Source organism: Sylvia atricapilla, chromosome 10 (genome assembly GCF_009819655.1).
Source record: "Sylvia atricapilla isolate bSylAtr1 chromosome 10, bSylAtr1.pri, whole genome shotgun sequence".
In the NCBI taxonomy this organism is placed as follows: domain Eukaryota; kingdom Metazoa; phylum Chordata; class Aves; order Passeriformes; family Sylviidae; genus Sylvia; species Sylvia atricapilla.
Genome location: NC_089149.1, coordinates 4,736,203 through 4,753,194, shown reverse-complemented (window position 1 = coordinate 4,753,194; position 16,992 = coordinate 4,736,203). Strand labels below are relative to the sequence as shown.

Genomic DNA, 16,992 nt, shown 5'->3' with positions numbered 1-16,992 from the left:
TAAATGTAGTTAGGGGATCTTTATTTTTAAAAAGGAAATTTTTCTGTTAAAGCTGGTAACAGAGAAAATAAACTAAAATTTCAGACACTATTTAACTTCCTTTCTTTGTCTGTTATATCTCCTTTGTGGGGAGACTTTTGTGTGTTTGAAGATTACAGTGTATCTTGTAAGAAATTCTTCTCCACATAATACAGAGCAGAGATCAGATCCAGAGGATGAAGCTCTGTAAAAAGTTATACCTGAATCACTGATGAACTTCCATAAAACATCTTGCTGTTGTGCCTTTCCTGTAACTTCTGTCTATGCATTAAACTATACTGGCTGCATCAAAAACTGAGTAGATTTGTGCAGCATTTTTGTGGCAGGTAGTTTGAAATAAGCACCCACTGGAAATCAAAGATGCCATACAGCTGGCTGTTTCCATTTTTAACACAAAATTTTCCTGGGGCTCCCCACAGCAGTGGTCTCAGTCTCCTCCCTGCCCAGCAGATGCTGAATGCTCTCCCTCTTGCAGAAACAAGAGGCACTTTCTGGCTCACACCTCCCAGCCACTCACACATTCCCTCCTTCTCCTTCCCCCACAGTGCCAGAGCAAGGTACAGACCAGCTCTGGCCAAGACACAAAATACATTTGAGAGCACTTGGAGCTGTGGGGCCTGAGCTCTTGGGCTGCTGGCCAGCTCCTCCAATCCTTCTTCCCCCCAAAATTAAAAAAAAAAAAAAAAATCAATATCCTGTTTAAAGAAAAACTATAAGAAGGAAACACTCGACAGAAGCACGTTGTCCTTGATCAAAGAAATTACCCTGGGTGGTCCACATGTTACCAGCTGGGTGGGTATTTGGGTTGGATTAGTGGTGGTGTTCTGTCTTCACACACAAATACATCTTGTGGAAGAAGAGTATCTTAGGTAAAATATTTTTACTTCATTCCCAGCTGCTTTACCTTCCATTTATTTATCAGCAGACATAAAGGATGAAAAGTCCTGGTTTTTTTTACTTTCATACAGATATACATAATGCTACTTTGTACTGAAAAGAATAGGAGATGAAGAGATCAAGGAAAAAGAAATCATGTAGAGACTCTGTTTGAGTTTCAGTCTAACAAATCTGATAGACAAAATGGCTAAGATTGGAACTCACTTTCTGGCTGGTTCCATGTCCTGTACACACAGGAATTTACTCAGCTGCTTTGCCTTACTTGATAAATTAAGCAGATGCTGGAATTCATTATTTAAGCCAGGGAAATCTTCCATATCCAGTCGAGAGGTAGATATCATTACATCTACAGATTTACCTCTCCTTACCATGAAGAAAATGTTTTTTCTTCCTTTCTTTTAAATTTTCTAAACCACTGCCACTTTGTTTTGGTGTCAGAGGGCAAGGTGGCTGTTACAAGCTTTAGTCACTGAAAGTAACAAAACACAAGAGCAATTTTTAAGTAGCACATCAGTCTGTATTGCTCACAATAAACGTGCATTCCTCCTGCCTTACAGAGCGCATAACTTCAGATGAAAATGATAAAAATAAGAACAGCAGTGGAAGGGAACTCTGTTTGGATCTCAGAGGGCAGTGCATGCAGCCTTGACATACCTGTAGCCTGCAGCAGTAATGCGCTGCTGCTGACAAGTCACTGATTTCAAAGCAGGTTTCTGTGCCACTATACGCAAGCTGTAGAGATTCCTCCTCTTCTCCCCACTCTAATCTGTATTCAGAGATGTCAGTACCAGAACATTCAGGACTCTGAAACACAAATATTTATGTGGTTCAGTTCAGAAACGAGCACTTCGGATCGCTGTGTTTCACTGGGGAAGGAATAAAGTACATGGAAAAAAAAGCCAATAACCACCCTTATTTTTAAATTAATACACCATTACTGCTGCAAATGGAAATGTACTGAGTTAATGTTCCCTAAGAGGTTACTGAAACAGGACAATTCTGCACAAAAATTACCTGATTGAAATTCAGAGAAATGAGTGAGTGTACGCAGCTACTTTGCTTTCCATCAGGACACTCAGGAATAAATTGTCTCTCCACTGGCTTGGCAGAAGCTCAACCATGGAGAACATAAAAAAAGCATCAATCTAGTGCAGCCCAGGTGAGAGATCAAAACACAGCTCGGGAAGCCCTGGCCTTGGAGCCTGAAGCAGTCACTCACGTGCTGAGAAAAGAACCACCTCAGCAAGGGAGGAGCTGGCCTGAGGTTCTCCATGGAAGTCATCCATCAGTCCCAGAATGGGACCTGGGAGTGTGGATCCTGGCACATTCACATCCACAGTGAGATCCCCACAGCATCACAGAATCATCAAATGGTTTGGGGTTGAAAGGGATCAATCAGCTCATTCCAACCCCTGCCTTGGGCAGGACACCTTCATCAGACCAGGCTGCTCCCAGCCCCATCCAACCTGCCCTTGAACACTTCCAGGGATGGGGCAGCAACAGCTTCTCTGGGCAAACTCTTGTAGTGTCTCACCACCTTCACAACACAGAATTTCTTCCTTAGATATTAGATATCTAATCTAAATCATCCCCTTCCACATATCCCCAGCAATCCCTTTATTTAGGAGAACACAAATTCAGTGCCTCAGTGTGCTAGAGATGAGCCAGTACAGGCAAAACAGCAGAGTTCCTAAACCAAAATATGTAGTGTTTTTAACAGAACTACCTAGAGCTGTTCTGTGTGGCCTGAAGCAGCTTAGGGAAGCACTGCTCTGCCTGCACACGTATGGCCCATGAGGACTTTGTGATTTGGACAGGCAAGATGTAATTTCCACTGCAAGGATCCAGAGCTTTGCTGCACACCACAGCAACCACCCTGCACAGGGGCTTCTCTGGCTCAGCCTCAGAGCTTCCAGCTGCTCGAGTAGGAACATTCAGAGCTCATAAGCCAGATTTCGGAACAATGTGTAAAATAAAAAGCATCATAATAGGCAGCACAGTGTGCTCTGTGTGCTTCACTGCTTTTCCTTCTTATTCGTATCAGCCAAAAGATGACACTCTAAGAAAACATAATCATTGTAAACCACAGGTTCATTTTTAGCTAGAATAAACAAACATATCCTTCAAATAAGTAGAGAACCTACCAGCTTCATGGCTGGGGAGAGCGAATCCCTGACCATGAAAAGGTAACATCTGAAAGTTCAATGCAATTTCTAGTTGTGAAAAATATTAATAGGCCAAAATTGCATCACATACACCTGTTTGTTATAAAATTAAATGCAGATTATGTTTGTATCTAGGTATGTTGTTGGCACAATTTATTTGAGCACCTTGTGAATGTCAGTGACTTCTTTCTCAACAGGGGCATTGTTTTGGGGAGGAGCCCAACAGAAGCAAGGCTGGAATGGCTGCTGGATTTTCACTGAAAGTCTATGGCAGAACTACAGCCCCACTGAACCACATCACAATATTATTTATGGTAACATCCTTTCTTTTCTGCCTTAATTACACAACATTTTTTCTTTAATGGCACCAATCATCCCCACAGCAATTCAGCTAACATTTATCTTGAGTCCAATGCTTAAGATGCTGGAGTACAGAGGAGGAATGCACACAAACTAAAAGAGAAGTAAATATTTGGAGAAGAGACAAACAATTTTTGAGGGGGAAAAAGCCCTATATTGTAAGCATTTATGGGGAGTTCATTTAATATCAGAGACTTCAGTTTCAGCCAAAATCAAATATTTGTTTTTGCAATTCCAACTGAGAACATGCTAATGTTCTAAAAGCTTGCAGAGAGCACCTCTATCATCTAATGCAAGTGCAGGAGAGGCCTGGTCTGGAAGATTTGTGACCAACTTTGTGTAATTCTTCAGAGCAAAGTAGAGAAGATGATTCTCTACAACAGAATAGTTTCTCCATAAGGTAAAACGATATCTCCAGACCAGTAAACAGCTCTGAAGCTCAATTTTGAGTTCTGTGGTGAGTGTACTGCTTTCAATCAAACAAGCAGGGCAGCTGACTTACCTCCCAGCTGACCAGGACTCGTGTGTCTGACAGGAAGGACAGGGAAGGGGCTCTGCACTGGCCTGGTGGTCCTGCTGCTGTGGTGACCTCTGTCGCCTCCGAATACAGCCCGTACTAGAGGGGAAAGAGGCATTATTATTATTATTATTATTATTATTATTATTATTATTATTATTATTATTATTATTATTATTTTGTCGTTGTTGTTGTTGTTATTATCATTATTATACAGGTGTACACCCACCTCAAAGCCCTCAAGGGCTTCCCAAGAACAGCACATTAACTTTCTCAGTGCACTAAACTTTCTCAAAGACAGACTGGAGCTTCCGACACCTGGCACCAAACACCAGAGCTCAGGATGAGACCACACAAATGACTCAGAGTTGAAGTGTGAGGTGAGCTCAGGAACAAGCAGAGAGAGTGTGCATCCTTTGTGCAGCCTCCTGTGTGGCAGCAAGTGCTCATGAAAGCAGAAACCATCTCCAATTTGCCCAAAAGTGAGAATGAGCACAGTAACTGAGGAACAGTTTGTGTCCCTCTGCCTTACCTCAGCACAGTGTGTTCACGTGTCATAACGGGGCTTCTCATGGATACAAAGAGGAGCACAGCAAAAGCAAAGCACATATTGCAGTCCATTCCCAGCTTCTTTTGCATAAAATGCCTGTCCCAAGTTACTTCCAAAAGGACAGGATGTGCTGGAGCCCCAGCCTGGTACAACGTGCAGGGACACGCCGTGGACGCTCCGCTCCACGGGCAGCTCAGCTCAGGCAACTTCTGAGCCCGTGGCAGGAGAATCATTTAAATGCAGATTAGCAAAAAAAAAGCCAATTTTCAGCAGACAGGGAACCAGGCTTCAGCCAGCAGTGTGAGGACAGGAGATAGCACTGAAACAGCCTTTCTGAGGCCTCCTGAGTGGGAGAGTGAAGTTTGCTCAGCACATCCCTGAGTTAATTAGAAATCGTTCTCCAGAACAAAGCAGCCTCACTTGGAAGAAATTAGAGGAAAAACACTGATATTTACTTATTTTGTAAGGCAATATTAGTGAGCACGACAAAAATGAGCCATTACAAAAAGGCAAAAGGACACAGAAATGAACCCCAGGAAACTTCTCAGCAGACATGTCAGTATCTGCTATTAAAGCAAGGCCAACACCGATTGCTTTGTCTCACAAAGAATAAACGTGTCAAAAAAAGTCAATAAATGACTTCTGCAATTTTTGAGGAAGAATCTGGTAAAGGACATCCTCCCCTATTTTGCACCTGGTAGAAAAACCCAGCCAAAGCAGAATCAGCCCCTCATTTAAAAAAAGGGTGGAACCAGAAATGCTTCACAACTGTTCTGCCAAAAAAAAAAAAAAGAATAAATAATAAAAAAAGGCAAGGCATCATATATTCAAAGCTACCAGACAGGCAGCGGCTTTCACTCCAGCAAGCAAATCTAATCTTTCCATGTGCATTTAATTAATTTTTCACAAAAACAAAACAGTGGGTATTTTTAATACAAAAAGTTTAACAGTCTTGCAGATTTCTCTAATACCCAAGTTAAATTTTAACAGAATTTCTCCCTGTAAGTGAATAACTTTAAACTTTTGTGTTATGTTCGTCATCAAGATTTCCTGGGGAGAAACACATCAATGCCTGTAGCTTAGTTGGGACTTTATATAACACCACTGGAATGACACAAAGGCAAGCATAGTCAACCCAAACCTCAATGAAAAAGATCTTTCTGCAGATCTCCATGGACATCAGACAGAATTTCTGATGTAATTGGGAAGACAGTTCTTCCAAGGAAATAATTTATTAAAAAAAGTCTTACTGAATCTATAAAGCACACATTTTTTGGAAATTAAAACAAAAAAATCACTAGGAATGTGAGCTTCCCTCAAAACATACCACCTGGGTGAAACTGCAGTTCTTGTTTTTACACGCTTCAGATTTAAAACAAAAAGAAGGAAATGCAACAGAATAAGGATAAAGAGAATCCTCCCTGCAAGCAGCTATGACTTTTAGCAGGGATTTGGCACATTTGGGATCAGCTGATTCTGGCCAGTGAAATCGTATCAGCACCCAAAAATCTCCTTTTAAAGGAGACCCAGGTCTAAAACTGCAGCTCTTCCTCCCAAGCTCCTTTCAAGCATTTATCACATGGTTTTTCTTTTGCCTGAGCCTGCTGATGAGCAGCTCTGAGAGCAGCCAGACCAGGGGACCAGGGCAGCACCCAAAGGGGACAGGGCAGCACACACAGGGGGCAGGGCAGCAGACACACAGGGGACAGGGCAGCACACACAGAGGGGACAGGGCAGCACAGAGAGGGGACAGGGCAGCACAGAGAGGGGACAGGGCAGCACACAGAGGGGACAGGGCAGCACACACAGAGGGGACAGGGCAGCACACAGAGGGGACAGGGCAGCACACACAGGGGACAGGGCAGCACACAGAGGGGACAGGGCAGCACACAGAGGGGACAGGGCAGCACACACAGAGGGGACAGGGCAGCACACACAGAGGGGACAGGGCAGCACACACAGGGGCAGGGCAGCACACACAGGGGACAGGGCAGCACACACAGGGGACAGGGCAGCACACACAGGGGACAGGGCAGCACACACAGGGGACAGGGCAGCACACCATAGGGCCAGGGCAGCACACCATAGGGCCAGGGCAGCACACACAGAGGGGACAGGGCAGCACACACAGGGGCAGGGCAGCACACACAGGGGACAGGGCAGCACACACAGGGGCCAGGGCAGCACACACAGGGGCCAGGGCAGCACACACAGGGGACAGGGCAGCACACAGAGGGGACAGGGCAGCACACAGAGGGGACAGGGCAGCACACACAGAGGGGACAGGGCAGCACACACAGAGGGGACAGGGCAGCACACACAGAGGGGACAGGGCAGCACACACAGAGGGGACAGGGCAGCAGACACACAGGGGACAGGGCAGCACACAAAAGGGACAGGGCAGCACACACAGAGGGGACAGGGCAGCACACACAGAGGGGACAGGGCAGCAGACACACAGGGGACAGGGCAGCAGACACACAGGGGACAGGGCAGCACACAGAGGGGACAGGGCAGCACACACAGGGGGCAGGGCAGCACACACAGGGGACAGGACAGCACACACAGGGGACAGGACAGCACACACAGGGGCAGAGCAGCACACACAGAGGGGACAGGGCAGCACACACAGGGGACAGGACAGCACACAGAGGGGACAGGGCAGCACACGTACCCCGCCGTCGTTCAGCGCCCGCACACGGAACCTGTACGTGGCCCCGGGGAGGAGGCTGCCCACGGTGCACTCCAGCTCAGGCCCCTGGTACACCTCAGAAACCACTTCTTCAGGGGCTGTCATCTCCACGCTGTACTCTGAGACAGGGCAGCCACTTTCTGACTGAGGGACATCTGAAAGAGATCAGGTAGTTTGTTAATGACGTTAGGGAGCGTGCCAGGAAGAGCCATGTTCTATTTCGTATACCACAGAAATGTGTATTTCTTTTCCTGTGTATAGATAAACAGATATAGATATCTCTATTTTGTTGTGGGCACATTTGTTTTTGCCCATGAAAACAATGTATTTGATATATATCAAATATATACTTATCTGACATGAATACCTGCATGTTACATGACAAGTCAGTACCACAGAATCAAACTGCCTGGGGACCAGAAAAACAGCAGCCACCAAAATGTTTCCAAGGAAGCATTTGGGTGAATTTTTATACTGTTGTTGAAATATATTTGACAGTTAGAAATTTTACTTAGCCAGAATTTGGCTTAACAAATGATGTCACAAAAATACTTGGATGCTGCAAGATTATCACCATAAAGAAAAGACTCTGCTGGAAACTGGCAAGTGCCAGTTTAGTGCCATGACTGTACTCCAGCATCTGCAAAGTAACAGGAGTCCAATAGATTATGTGTGTTATACTGTGGATCAGGATGTAAATGCCACTCAAACCCCTCAATGTGTTCCAACTCAAATTTTTGAAAGAAGTTATACATTAGAATATACCAAAACGCTTCTGCCAAGCCAATATCGCAAAAGAATAAAAAAAAAGACTTTGAATCACACTGTGTTTTTGAAATAAAAGGATAGATATTCTAATGAAGCTGATACTTAATAGCCCTGAGAGGGATAGGGGCAAAAAAAAAATAAAAGGGAGCAGAGTGTAAGAACTAAAGGACAGCAGAGCTCAGAAATCCAACACTGAGCCACCGCACTTGATGAGAAATTGCACTTGTGGCTTGCTCAGACTCCACTGGACTTTGCTGTGCACTTCCCAGTGAGCAGGACACGAGCAGCAGAAACAAAGGCTCAAGGTCAGCAGCTGAGCAGCACAACCAAAGCTTTTAGAGCAGCAGGATGCTGCACTGGCTTACCCCACTGCAGCTGCACCTCCCTGTGCCTCGGCTTGCCCAGGAGCCGGGGCGGGCGGCAGGGCCCCGGAGCGACGCTCAGCGTGCGGACAGGTAAACTCTCGGAGCACTGGGGGAGAACACAGCCCAGTTACCCTCTGGAATGACCACAATTCACTTACCCCTCTGCCATGATCACAGCTCAGCTACCCTTGTGTGCAGGAGCACAGCTCAGTTACCCCTCTGCAGGAACACAGCCCAGTTACCCCTCTGGAATGACCACAATTTACTTACCCCTGTGCAGGAACCCCTCAGTTACCCCTCTGCAGGAGCACAGCTCCATCACCCCTCTGGAATGATCACAATCCAGTTACCCCTCTGCAGGAACCCCTCAGTCACCCCTGTGCAGGAGCACAGCTCAGTTACCCCTCTGACATGATCACAGCTCAGTTACCCCTCTGACACAACCAGCACCTTCAAAGTGAGCCATGGCTACAGAGCAGCACAGGAAATTGCCTTCTACACCCACCATTTGATGGAAATTTATATAAACAGTAAAGGAGAGGAGATGCTATCAAGCATGTTAGTACAAACACAATTAACAGAGTTTCTTCATTAGCATTCTCAATACTGGGTTCTCTGTGTTAATTTTCCTTGGTTTTAAAATAATGTCAAGGCCTAAAGTACTCAATCTTAAATGAGAAAAAAACTTATCAAAGCAGGAGAAATAAGTGTATAGGTACTGAAATGAATTTAAATCAAAGAGGGGAATTTCCTCAAAACAGGAATCAGGGTCTGAAAAAAAGAATCAAAAAACTTAAAGGATTCAGCCATGTGAAAGATAATTGTTACAACAAACTACCTCTTTCTGCATCTCCAGTCAATACAAGGTCAAGCACGTGAGAGTCTGTGGCCTTTTTCAAGCAAGTGGCCACATCAGATAAACATGATCTTTTCTGATGTAAATATAAACAACTACAGATTGGTTTTGAGGAAACCAAATCTCACTAAATTGCAGCTTGCCGAAAAGAAAATTATGTACACACAGAAATTTAAAATTCAGCAAGTTGCAGCATGAGATTAACTGCAATCAGTGGAGTTTTACTGTGCTGCAGGGAAAACGTTTCCCTTCTTTTGAAAGCAGAAGTATTTTACCAAAATTAGCAGATAAATCTCTGAAAATACATAAACCCAACAGCCTTTGTTGTTAGGTAATACCCACCTGACTGTGTCCACCAGTGCTGATACAGCACGCCCGGAGTTTATACAAAGTGCCTGGTTTCAAGTGAGTACAGGTGTATTCTGTAGCTGAGCCACTATAGGCCACTTCCCACTGATTTGCTAAAAAATAAAATACATCCAAGTTTAAAGGAGAGGAAAGCAACACATTTAGGAGTGTCTAGGAGAAAGGAAAATCTTCCGGTCTTCCACAAATGATGTATTTCAGGAGAATCATTAGTATTACTGTGAATGTTATTTCCCAGCTGAAGACATAACACTTAGACATACATGCAAATACATAGACTTACAAATATAAATAAATATGAATATTATATATAATGTATAAATGTGCAAATATATGCACACAAATAAAAATATTTCTAGATTTAGACACAACCTAAAATTCTGTCATTATTAAAAAGAAGATACCTAAAACCACCACTACAACACCTTCCCAAAATCCTACCCCAGCTCACCCAGGAATCCTGCAAAGTACATAACTCTGTTTCAATCATATTATTAGGGCATTAATGATAATAACAATAATAATCTAAAGAGTCAGGACTTCCATCTAGTAGCCACAGTGTTTTGAAATTGAGACAACTTTTCTCAAGTTTACCTTCTGGACTTCCTTGAGAAATCTCCAGCAGATACTTTAGGATTTCTGAACCACCATTATCCTGTGGAGGATCTGAAATAAGAAAGGAGTGGAAGATAACAACACAATTACCAAACCTGTTTCTGATCCAGCTCCTTCTCCACAAACTTCTCCACATTAACTCCACCAAGTAATGTGCAGCAGAAGTGGGTGACAGACATTTGCTTTCAGCATGAACCAGAATAAGGCAGCTGGATAACGATGATCCAAACAAAATTTACAGAAAAAGCACTGCAAGAGAAGCTGTGTGGAGGTTTGCCCCATTAGTAAAGGAAGCAGCTGGAATGAAGCTGCAATGGGACATGAAATGGAGAGTGAAAAGCCTGAAGAGGCTCCTGAGTGCGAGTTAATCAAAACCAAAAACTTCTTCCTTCTGAACACACAAGAGCCTCTACACACCTTTTAGAATATTAAAAAAATTAAGCTGTCAAGTTCTCCAAACACATTCAACTTCGGACTGAGAAGGAGCACGAAAAATCTAAGTCTTAACACATATTTACACGACTTTATTTAAATTTCTTACAACCCCAAAAAGCTCTGCTATGGCAATCTGAGCTGGCTTACCCCACTTCACACTGAAGCCATGAGATGTTACTGGCCCCTTGACCACGGGTCTGGTTGGAGGTCCTGGCCTGTCTGGGCTGGTTGTGCAGACCAACACTTCGCTGGGAGAACTCTTCCCTTCCACGTTGGAAGCAAACAGCTGAAAAGAAAACACAATGAGTTTGCCCTTGTTCACTGCAGCTGGTTTTCTGGCAGCTCTGCATCAGACCTCTTTCATTAATTGCACAAATGTCACCCAACTGAAAAGCGTGTCACATCCCAAAATGTGTGGTGTAGTAATAACAGATATTAGATTGTCATGATGTTTCTTTACAAACCACAGTGATTTCTTCCCCTCTCTCCATCAGCAACAGCTTATGACATGTTTAAGATAAAAGCAGTGCTCGTTTTCCCTTTAAAGAAAAAGTCACTTCTTAAAATAACTGCCAATTTACAGTATTTTTCTCATAAAAGAAAAATAAGAGAACTATACTTTGCTATTTTGCCAGAACAATAACTTTGCTATTTTTGTTTCGGAGGTTTTTCTAACTGCTTTTTACAACAAAGCAATTCAGAGTATCAGTAACCACACGATTAAAAATCAGATCAAAATTGTGCCTGTAGCCAGTGACACCAGGTTACAAATTTGTCCTGATATCAATGCAGTTTTGTAAAATCCATGTTTAATTTGAAAGCAATGCTGCAAAGAAACACTAAGGGTTCTCTTCTCTCACCAGCCACGGCAGCCTTTACAACACTAAGCTAAAAGGCATCATCTCAGAGTGACAACACAAAAACTTCCCAATTTTTTTGGCAGTTCAGGCAGCTTCACAAGGTCATCTGTCCCAGAGAGTAGGAAAAGAGTGTTCTCATGAGGGTGGTGAGGCCCTGGCACAGGCTGCTCAGAGAATCTGTGAATGCCCCACGGACAGAAGTGTCCAAGGCCAGGCTGGACAGGGCTTGGAGCACACTGGTCTAGTGGAAGGTGTTCCTGTCTGCAGCAGGAGGCTGGAATCAGGGGATTTTCCAACTCAAACCATTCTATGACTCTATGATATTTTTCTTTTTGTTGCTCCTGAATATACCAAGACCTAGAGAAGCCAGGTGTTGGCCTCACACACAGCTTCTGGCCATCTCCAGAAGGACACCACACTCGGGGTGGCACAACTCATGGAGCTACTGCAGGAGACAGTCAGGGATGGATGGACAGTGCCACCACAGCTGATCCTGGATAAACCCCACTGCCTTCTCCTCAACAGCAGCACCCAGCACTGTGCTGTGCTCAGAGACCTCAGCACCAGAGAGGAAAATGACTGAACTTGGTGTTTGCAGGAAGCCTCCAGAGCATCTCTCAGGGGCTCTGCATTTATGAGCATCCACGGAGCAGAAGACACCAAGACCTGCTAAAATCCAGCTCCACAACCAGCCACACATTGACATGTGAGACAGAAAAGCTTCAATCTGTGGCTGCCAGGGGAACACAGGCCCCTGTGCTGGCTGGGCACCTGACAGTGTTTGCTGCATTCTGTACCAGTGAGATGGGATTTGTCACTAGGGACCAAGTTTTTGGGGGCGATGCAGCTGACTACAACCACCTCAACACCATGAGCTACACTTTTACAACATCCTCCCACATGGTACTGAGAACTGTAATTGTTTCCTAAAGTCTGAGCAACAGTATCTCCTGTGTGATAAAAGCAGAAATAAAACAGTTTAATATATAAGGTCACAGTAAAAATCAAAATTGCATTTGATGACTCAGTTTTGGAGGGAGCACTAAAAGATTGCAGTGCCTGGAAAAAACCCAAACCAGAAAACACTACACACACATTAAGAGGGAAAAGACTTTACCCTGAATTTATACTGTGTGCTTCTTCTGAGATTCTTCACAGTACAGGCTTGCTCCTCTCCAGTGTACTTTGGGTGAAACACGCTATCCTAAAAAAATACAAAATCAAACAAATTCCCATGACTGAGGAGTCTGAGAAAGTGTTCCCTGTGTTAGTCCGTACCTACAAGACATTATAGCAAAGGGGATTTATAGCTGAGTGCTTTTTAAAAATAAAAATAAAAATAAAAATAATAAAAAAGTATAATAGTATTAATTGTTATTACTACTACTTTTAAACTACAAGGCCATAATACCTTTTCTTTAGAAGAAACATGTTGCAGCTGGCCTAAATAATGTACTTTTGCTGCAAAATAAGCACAAAACCAATTGTGGCAGTTTAACCTGCTACAGAACTGGAAGTGGCAGATGACAGAACACAAACCCACCGAGGAGCAGCCAGGAGGACATGGCAGACTGACCCAGCTCAGGACAAGCTGCCCTGCACCTCACAGAATCCTGGGTGGCTTTGTAAGTAATCACAGAAGACAGCAGAGATTTTTAGCTAATGATTCCTAATTCTGCTGTGCAGCAGAGCAGATCACACAGCTCCACCCTGCCAAGTACCCAGGACTCCTGGAAGGCCCTCCAAAGCAGCAGTCCATGCTCCTTCCCAGTGATCTCCAACTAATAAATCAAAACTCAGCTTAAGTCATGCACTTTACAGCAACACAGTACTTACATTATCTTCTTCCTGAATTTCCAGGGTGTAGGAAATCACTTCCTCTGGTGTGCATCCTTCTACTTTATTCCACTGCAATGAGATCCACGTCACACCGGCTCGAATGAGCCGTGGTGCAGAGGGGGTCTGGGGAATATTGCCTGCAGTGTAGCAAACCACCTCCTGGCTGTACCCACTGCTCAGAGACAGAGCAGAGAGAGAGAAGAATATTAAAAACAAATAAACCCTCCAAACACCCCCTAAAGCAAAGAAGCAAACAAACAAAAAACCATACCAACCAACAAACAAAAAACACACAAAAAAAAACCCCCTTACCACAAAAATCCAAAGCTAAAGAAACATAAACCTCAATGTACTTAGAGAAAGATTTCACATTTTCAAAAGATTTGGACAAAAGTTCAAATTTCTCAGGTGGAAAAGATGAACATCCAGTTAGGAAATGCCAAAACTAAGAATAGAAAAAAATGCAGGATAACGTGTCCTCACAGTCATTTTTACAGATCTCACCACAACAGTACTGGAAAAAAATATTTGAATGCTGAAAATTCTAACTTAGTATTAACTGTGGAGGAAAATCTCAAAGGGGAACTAAAGTATAGGAAATAAAGCCTCAAGTGTTCAACTTTTCAACGTTAGACTGGAGATGTGCAGAATACAAATTCTATAAACTCTGGTCAAGCTCTCAATGGAAGGTGACATTCTTCCAATTTTCAGATCAAAAACACATTTTGTGCCTTAAAGTCACACCATGAACTTAACACACAGAAAAAGCCAAATCTCCTTATTCCGAATCTTCTTCCTCAAAAATAACCTATTTGTCGAAATACGCTTATATTTCAATAAACCACCTGTAGCTAAAACCCAAACAAGACAAAAATCATCATACATGTGAAGTCCACAAGCATTACAACAAACCAAAACCATCTCGTGACATGAAGTGTTAGATGACATTATCATGCCTTAATTTTGAGTGCTGTCTATAAAAGTAAGGCACGTGTTGCTGGGGCTTATCTCACAGATTAGCACAGAGCAGCTGACCATAAATAGTTTTTAGCTCACTCCTTCCTCAATACCCTGAGGGGAGAGAAAAAAGGGAGAAAGAGAACAACAACAACAACAAAAAAAGTGGGGGGGAGCAGTGGGGAAGGAGTGTTGAAACATGCACTAAGGTATTTTAAAAATCTGGAATCTGGCAAAGAAAAGAAATGCCAGAACTGGGAACTCTGCACAAACCCAGTTCCCTTCCAGTTACACTCAGCAGCTCCAGCTCAGCCCCTCTCTCTCTCCCCACATTCAGCATTATTTCAATGGGGAGGGAATTAATCTTGGGAGAGGTTGGGAAAAGGGACTCTGTGCACACATGAGTGGTCTCAGTCCATGTCAAGGAAAACACAGGAACATGAATAAAGAAGTTTTCTAAAGCTATAAATTACCGAGAGGCTTGTGTTTCAGAAGAGAGAACAATGCAGGAATCTCCCTCCACAAAACACATTGTTACATACCACTGGTGTTTCTTTTGTGTCCTTGTAATAATGATTAGATCCTGTTTAGCTAAGAAGGACAATAAAGGAGTACACAAGGGCACTGGATGTTTGGCTTCTTCACAGCTAAACTTTTCCTGTCCTGCTCTGCTTGCCTGAGCACAGGAGCACACAGTGCCCCTGCAGCACAATGTCTCTCTGGGCACACTCTGTCCCTCAGCTGCAGAACATTTCATCCCAGTGCTCCCAACAGCTCCCAGAGGATTGAACTCAGTCTGATTTCTCACCCATCTTCAGGTGAGTGCATCAGTTCATGTGCCAGGCAAAGCAGAAGCTAAACCCCATCTTTCAGTGCCTTGGATGTGCCTGTCCTCTCTCTCTCTTCTTTCCCACCCCATCAGCCAGCCCTGCCAGCCCTGAAGAAGGAAAGGACTGTACTGCTGAAAAGAGACAGAAGGGCTTTGCTTTAAACCAGAAAAATAAATATATCAAGATTCCTTTCAAAATCTGTAACTCAACTTCCCCTTGCTTGTTTTTCTTGGTTCACAGAGGTCCCTAGTGGGAATTTTACATAACAGATGTATTCTTTTTGTATTAGGAATAGACCACAAGACACCATTTAACACCTCAAAAGGAGCCTATCTCCTTAGGCTGATCTCATCATGCTGAAGATACACAGCAATTCCCTGGGGGGGTGAAGGAGATCACCAAGGAAAGCATGACTTACCCTGAAGCATTAATAACAGAGCAAATGTCACATATTTACCTCAAAACCATGACGAGAAAAAGAACAAAAATCCCCCAGAAATCCCTCTTTATGCTGGCCCTGATAGGTGAACCTTTCAACTACCACTTTTTCCACAAGAAAGCGTGCCCCCTGAGGAACTCACCTAGTACCGATGTCGTTCTGGGCCGCCAGGCGGAAGGTGTAACCCAGAGCTGGGCACAGCTTGGTCAGCTTGCAATGCTTCTGGCTCCCAAAGTAACATTCTCTGAAGCCACTGTTCCTCTTGCCCTAGAAAGAGAGAAATCTGTCAAAGGATTGCTATGAAACAAAACCACGACACGCTCATTTTAAGAGGAGCTGTTAAATGGCATCCGAATTCCAAGTTTTCGTAAAGGAAGCTGTGCAAGCACTGACAGCACTGCTGTGCCCTGAAAATCACACAGATGAGCACAGTCTGCCTGCTGCCACATCCTCCCCTGCTCACCTTCTCGTACTTGTGAGATGTGGCTACAGCTCCAGCTTGAAGGAGCTTTACCCCAGGAAATTTATCCCACTCACGAATAAAAACGCGGGAAAGTTTTGAGTGAAATGATCTCTGACTCGGTCCCAGGAGCACGGGCAGCCAACATTTCTCTGCAAGCTCCATCCTCCTCCACACGTGCGTGCCTGGCTGGGATTGTTTCAGCAATTCCCAGTCCCACCAGAGGGCTCTCGCTCCCCACGGACCGGCCAGAGCCAGCGGGACAAGCCGGGCGTGACCTTCCCCGTGCTCCCCGGGGCAACATCTGCTCATCCCAGAGGAACAGTCCAGATGTCAGAGTCTGCACCCACCCCACTGCCCGGGGCACACGGCGTGTGATGAGTGAACAGGGTTTGTAACTTCGTTAAGGGGGATGGTTTATGGGAGCTTCACATCACCATGACCTGGAGCAAGGAAGCATCCTGGCAAAGACAACACAGGCAGCAGCCCAGAGGGTATGGAGACATTTCTGCAGCTCCCAAATACTTCCTCAGGTACTGCTTTGTACCTCAGCACGAGCACACTCAGCAGTTCTCTCCCCTGCCCCATTTATAACAAAATCAAACCCTTATCAATCCGCCCCAGCTTGGTACACCCTGGGGCAGGAATAAAGCCCAGCTGTTTGCAGGACACAGACCCTAAAGTAACAGGGAAGATCTGGACTCATTCTATGCCACACATGGAAAACAGTCAGTTTGAAATCTTCCAGGAGAAAGGGCATGTACTGCTCAGCTCCTCATAAGTTATATCTACTAGAACTGAAACAGCTGAAAGGAGTTTGATTTCAATACTCAAACACAAAATTATTGGACAATTACATTACGAAGTACCCAAAGCACACCAGAATGGAAGCCTGACAAAGCACATGACTGGGCTCCAGCATGTGCAGAAGACAGGGGTTTTTGCCCATCTCTGCAATAATTCTGACTGAAAAGCTCTGCTG

The 16,992-nt window shown here is 44.3% G+C and overlaps 2 protein-coding genes across 2 annotated transcripts in view; one reads left to right on the top strand and one right to left on the bottom strand.

Annotated features, from left to right (window-relative positions):
* The window catches only part of FNDC3B (fibronectin type III domain containing 3B), a 186,913-nt gene that overhangs the window by 31,863 nt on the left and 138,058 nt on the right, over positions 1-16,992 (bottom strand). Inside the window, exons 12-21 of the mRNA XM_066325740.1 lie at positions 15,693-15,817; positions 13,322-13,496; positions 12,603-12,689; positions 10,773-10,911; positions 10,170-10,241; positions 9,552-9,670; positions 8,354-8,459; positions 7,203-7,375; positions 3,964-4,077; positions 1,591-1,740 (exon numbers count right to left, since the gene is read on the bottom strand). Of these exons, the coding sequence (XP_066181837.1) occupies positions 1,591-1,740; positions 3,964-4,077; positions 7,203-7,375; positions 8,354-8,459; positions 9,552-9,670; positions 10,170-10,241; positions 10,773-10,911; positions 12,603-12,689; positions 13,322-13,496; positions 15,693-15,817 (1,260 nt within the window). The remainder of the gene's footprint in view (positions 1-1,590; positions 1,741-3,963; positions 4,078-7,202; positions 7,376-8,353; positions 8,460-9,551; positions 9,671-10,169; positions 10,242-10,772; positions 10,912-12,602; positions 12,690-13,321; positions 13,497-15,692; positions 15,818-16,992) is intronic.
* The window catches only part of TNFSF10 (TNF superfamily member 10), a 122,423-nt gene that overhangs the window by 61,000 nt on the left and 44,431 nt on the right, over positions 1-16,992 (top strand). The gene's annotated exons all lie outside the window — the stretch shown is intronic.